Genomic DNA, 5,000 nt, shown 5'->3' with positions numbered 1-5,000 from the left:
TCTCTGCTCTCATTCCTGGGAAAGAAGCCACAGTCGTCCCGAGTGAGGACAGTCCATTGTGTGGAATAGAGATTTGCTGTAGAGATTGGTCAAGATTGTCACTTGACCTTCCACGGGGTTAGTTGGACTTGTTTTGACCACTCGTTTGGCTTGTACCAACTGAGGCCTGTGGGCAAGCACTTTCGGACATTGAAATCCTCTCTGCTTCTTCCAGTTTCATCTCTGTGCCAAATTTTTCCAAGAAAATCCAGTTCCTCCTTCCCCTTTTGGTTCAGCGATCACAATTAAATCTGCAAAGCAAATCATCAAGCCAAACAACAAGCAGTTCCGGACCACAGTGGGGAACAAGGTACCGAAAAAGTATCTGAGGGCAAGGGGACACAGGCACAGGCCAGGCCCCCAGGGACCCGGGGACCCGGGCACTGGGAGGCTCCACATTCCAGGCCTAGACATGGGCACCGAGCTTCTTCAGAACTAGTATAAATATGAGTGCAAAGGAAATCAGTAGTTCATTGTCATGGCACCTCAACCTCCAAGGCCGTAGACAACTGATCAAACCACATGTTTGCACAGTAACAAGATATACTATGCTCCCTGCTACACAGGAGTGTTGGACAGGGCCCGTTCTGTCCAGCACAGCAGGACACTAACGATCACCGTCATGGATTGAAACCTTTTGTAATAGATGTTTATGCACAAAGTTAACTTTTGTTCTTCTTAACTTACCAAGTTGGGGCCTCTTTTTTTTTTTTTTTTTGCCTCAAAGTAAGCATTAAATTTCAGCTCAATGTTTATTGCCTGACCTTGTCTCCCAGTTCCGCAGCTCTCTGGCCTTGCTCATGGAGACCCTCAATGCAACCACACCCCACTACGTTCGCTGCATCAAACCGAATGATGAGAAATTACCCTTTGAGTAAGTGTTCTCGTGAGGCAGGGAAAACACTGAGCAATCCAGTGTTTCTGTTGTGATGTTAGAGAATATACTCACAGTTGCCTTGAATTTTACTGTTTCTGGGCTTTAAAATGATTCAAAACAATCCCACCTTTCACATATAGTGTTAACACAATCCCTCTGCATTGCTCCTTTCTCTGTATCCTCAACTTTCTGAACTGTTTTTTGGAGGTGCTATTATCAATTATAATGGCTTAACGCATTATAAAATTGTCTCCTTTAAGGTTTAACTCCAAAAGAATTGTTCAGCAGCTGCGAGCCTGTGGTGTTTTAGAAACAATTCACATCAGTGCGCAGAGCTACCCTTCCAGGTATGTCTTCAGCCCTTGTTTGGGGAAAAGTGCCCAATTTCAGGGCTGTGCTGAAAACTAAGGGAATGTCTACCATGTTTGTCGTCATGTACTTTCCTAAGATGCTCCCGAGGTGTATCCCGCTGTGCTGTGGGAAGGCCAGGAAAGGATGCTGCACAGGTGGTGGGTGGGGCAGAGGCCACCATCATCACCACCTTATCACCCGTCTGGGCTGCAAGTGAGAGTCACCCGCTGCCTCCTGGGAAAGGGGGCTGTGGGGAGTGGGGGTGGGGAGAAGACAATCGTTGGAGCAGAGCATTAACAGAAACAGTCCAGGTTGCAGACAGGTGTACTCAGCATGAGGTAGGTCAGAGGTCAATGCCATCATCCTTAGAACAGACTCCACCCCACCAGCAGTGACCATTAAAGCCACAGGGTCCAAAGACATGACAGGCTCCCTCCCAGGCACGCCTGCTCAGGCCCTGCTTTGACCTTCCAGGTGGACATACATCGAGTTCTACAGTCGCTACGGTATCCTCATGAGCAAGCAGGAGCTTTCGTTCAGCGATAAGAAGGAGGTGTGCAAAGTGGTTTTACACAGGCTCATCCAGGTCAGTCTTGCCCACCTGAGCCCTGGGCCCTTACCGAGAAGCACATCTCCCAAACCTGTATCTTCATCTTTGCCTCAGTCTCTGGACTATAGTTGTCATGAATGGCTAAGAAGAAAGAAAATGTGCCCCAAGCATTTGTGTGCTAAGGAGGTCAGAGCAGGCACAGTCATGGGCATCCTCTCCTGTCAGTGGGAACCCAGCTTTGAACCCTGGCCTCCCCCAGTGGCCACCCCCAGTGGCCTCCTCCAGTGTCCTCCTATCCTGCTTTGTTCTCTCATAGTCTTACACAGTCAACCAGATGGTCACTAAGCCGGGGGTACAGACTCGGCACTCAGTGTGGATTTAGATTATCTCTGAAGTGATGAGTAACGATGGAAAAGAGCTGAGGAAGGAGTAATGATGGCCGGGAGAAGGGGTGGTAAAGAGAAGCGAAAATGCAAACAGAAACCAAGTCTGTCCAGCCGCTCTGCCCCTTTTGTGGAAACCACACATGAAAGGCTGAAGCTCCCCAAGAGCCCAGCTGAGAAGCATGGAGAATGCACACACCCCTCCCCTTCCCACAGGTGGGAACCTCCACCACAAGTCCATTTCTTCCCCTAAAGAGGCTTTAAACAAATCGAAGTATAAATTTCTAGATCATATTAGAGTGTTTCTGCCTTATGTCAAAGAACAGATATGTCAAAATAACCATGTTTTTGGCATCTTTGAATCTCTAACTATCTTTTCCAAATACTATAGAAAATCTGAAAATATTTTGTTTCTGATTATATCACTTTTCTCTTCCAGGATTCTAATCAGTACCAGTTTGGTAAAACCAAAATTTTCTTCAGAGCAGGGCAAGTGGCCTATTTAGAGAAACTCCGATTGGATAAACTGAGGCAGGGTTGTGTTGTGATTCAAAAGCACATCCGTGGCTGGCTCCAGAGAAAAAAATTCCTCCGAGAGAGACAAGCTGCACTCATAATTCAACAGTACTTCCGGGGTCAGCAAACTGTGAGGTATGTTGGAACCAAGGGAGACGTGTTGAATTGTACATCTGTCTTTTATGATCACCTCCCCAGGGGAGGGGCCTGCCTTTCTCCTGGCAGCCAGGGTGCATCTTTCTGGGATGGCCATGAGCCTCAAGGTGAGAAGGGTATGTGTCTCAGGAGGCAGGTAGTACTGACCTGCCTGCTGTCCCCATGTGGCAGAGATGACAACCAGGACCCTGAAGAGATGAAGCCCTAATCAGGGTGTCTCTGAAGAGGATCAGAGTTCTCAGTGAGACCAGGTAGAGGGACTGGGCTCCTTTCTGTGGGAATTGAAAATGCCTAAGATGACCAGGGTCCTAGTGAAGCCCCTGAGTAAAGATGGCAGAATAGCCACTGACCAGCCTACCTGCAGATAGCGAGGGATCCTTGGCAAGTCCCTGCCAGCAAACACACAACCCCTTGGCAAGGTTACCACAGCAGCCCAAAGGGGATGGCTGAGTGGAGGGCAGTTCCACTAGCCATGCCATCCCATCTCTGCTTGAGTGGGCTGTGCTGGGCTAGCCAGGGAGATGGGTGTCCTTCCCAAATAGCATTGTGTGTTTCCGTGTGTCTGCCCTGCCTCCTCCCTTGGCATGCTGTTAAGATAGTTGAGAAGGCAGGTTTATAAGGGTCAGGCTGTGTCACTGAACGTGATCACTTCCTGAGCTGGAGGCATGACCTCCAGCAGCATCTGAGCTTCTCCACGTGTTTGGCACACCACATCTTTCATCTCAGCATGCCCCAAACTGGACGTGCTATATATTTTAAGAATAAATGGTCCCCATCTGTTTCTAACCTCATTGACTACAAATTTTCTCCATGTAGCTTGTGTTCTAGCAGTTCCAGACAGATTCTCTTTTTCTGAATACTTCAGGCACGGCTAGGCCTCCACGCCTTTGCTGGTCCCAATCATCACTGTCTACAGAAATCCTTTTCGATCAAGGACTGGCTCACATGCCATCCTTTTTATAAGAGCTTCTTTGCAGATCTTTTAGTAGTTATTTTATTTTTTCTCATGTCCCACTTGGCCATTTATAAGTCTGTCTGCTCCACGAGGCTGTTAACTCTGAGGGTAATAACTTTGTCACCTCCTCCAGTCCTTTGGATAGGAGTTGACAGACTCATTCTGTAAGAGCCAAATGCTTTGGACTTTTGGTGCCCTGCAGTTTCTCTTACAACAATTCACCTCTGCCGTTATGGCGTGAAATCAGCTGTGGTAATATGTACATAATAAGTGTGGCTGTGTTGCAGTAACACTGACAATAACAGGTGGAAGGCTGCAGGTTCGGTCGCCCAGCGTTAGTTTGCCAACCTCAAGTCTGGAGCCTCCAGCATGATTTCCCACAAGAACGAAAGAGTAGACGAAAGAGCAAGTACAATGCCAAAACACAGTTTTGGTGTCATGATCCCTGTGGTTCCTATGAGCCTGTGAGCAGGTCGATCAGCCTGGATATGAAGAGTGAGTGTTCTCACATGGTTCCTCGTGCCTGGAGCAGATCCGCATTCAGATCGGGGTGAAGGGGGATGTAATGATGACTGATCTCCAGTAGGCATTAGAATAAGTCACAGAGTTTAATGTGTAGGTCTGCAAAACGTTTGACTATTCCTTAGTAGGAAAGAGTTGCACAAGCTCGTCATGCCATATAGTAGAAGTCAGTGCTCTGTGGATAACAGATGGACTCCACATTCTTCTTAACCAAGGAAAGCTATTACAGCAGCGGCCTTGAAGGAGGCGTGGGCAGCCATCATCATTCAGAAGCACTGTCGTGGATATCTTGTTCGCAGTTTATACCAACTGATTCGCGTGGCCACCATCACCATCCAGGCCTACACCCGAGGACTCCTGGCCAGGAGGAGATATCGAAAGGTGCGGCCGAGACCACATGCTTTCTTGGGACACAGGTTTGCCAGGGCTCATGTTATTTTTCACTAACAGTACAGGTATACCTCATTTTATTACACTTCGCAGACTTTTTTCCCCCCACAAGTTGAAGGGTTGTGGCACCTCTGTGTCGAGCAAGTCTATCCAGCAGGCTCAGATGATGGTTAGCAGTTTTTTGGAATTATAGTATTTTTTAATTAAGGAATGTGTTTTGTTTTAGACATGCTATCGCACACTTAATAGATTACAGTATAG

General features: G+C 47.7%; 1 protein-coding gene across 1 annotated transcript in view; it reads left to right on the top strand.

Annotated features, from left to right (window-relative positions):
- Positions 1-5,000, top strand: part of MYO5C (myosin VC) — a 91,213-nt gene that overhangs the window by 47,916 nt on the left and 38,297 nt on the right. Inside the window, 6 exon segments of the mRNA XM_023527721.1 lie at positions 215-349; positions 816-913; positions 1,177-1,263; positions 1,742-1,853; positions 2,640-2,851; positions 4,565-4,883. Coding sequence (XP_023383489.1) covers positions 215-349; positions 816-913; positions 1,177-1,263; positions 1,742-1,853; positions 2,640-2,851; positions 4,565-4,883 — 963 coding nt within the window.

Source organism: Pteropus vampyrus, unplaced genomic scaffold, assembly GCF_000151845.1.
Source record: "Pteropus vampyrus isolate Shadow unplaced genomic scaffold, Pvam_2.0 Scaffold19, whole genome shotgun sequence".
Classification (NCBI taxonomy): domain Eukaryota; kingdom Metazoa; phylum Chordata; class Mammalia; order Chiroptera; family Pteropodidae; genus Pteropus; species Pteropus vampyrus.
This window is presented reverse-complemented; position numbering and strand designations above follow the sequence as displayed.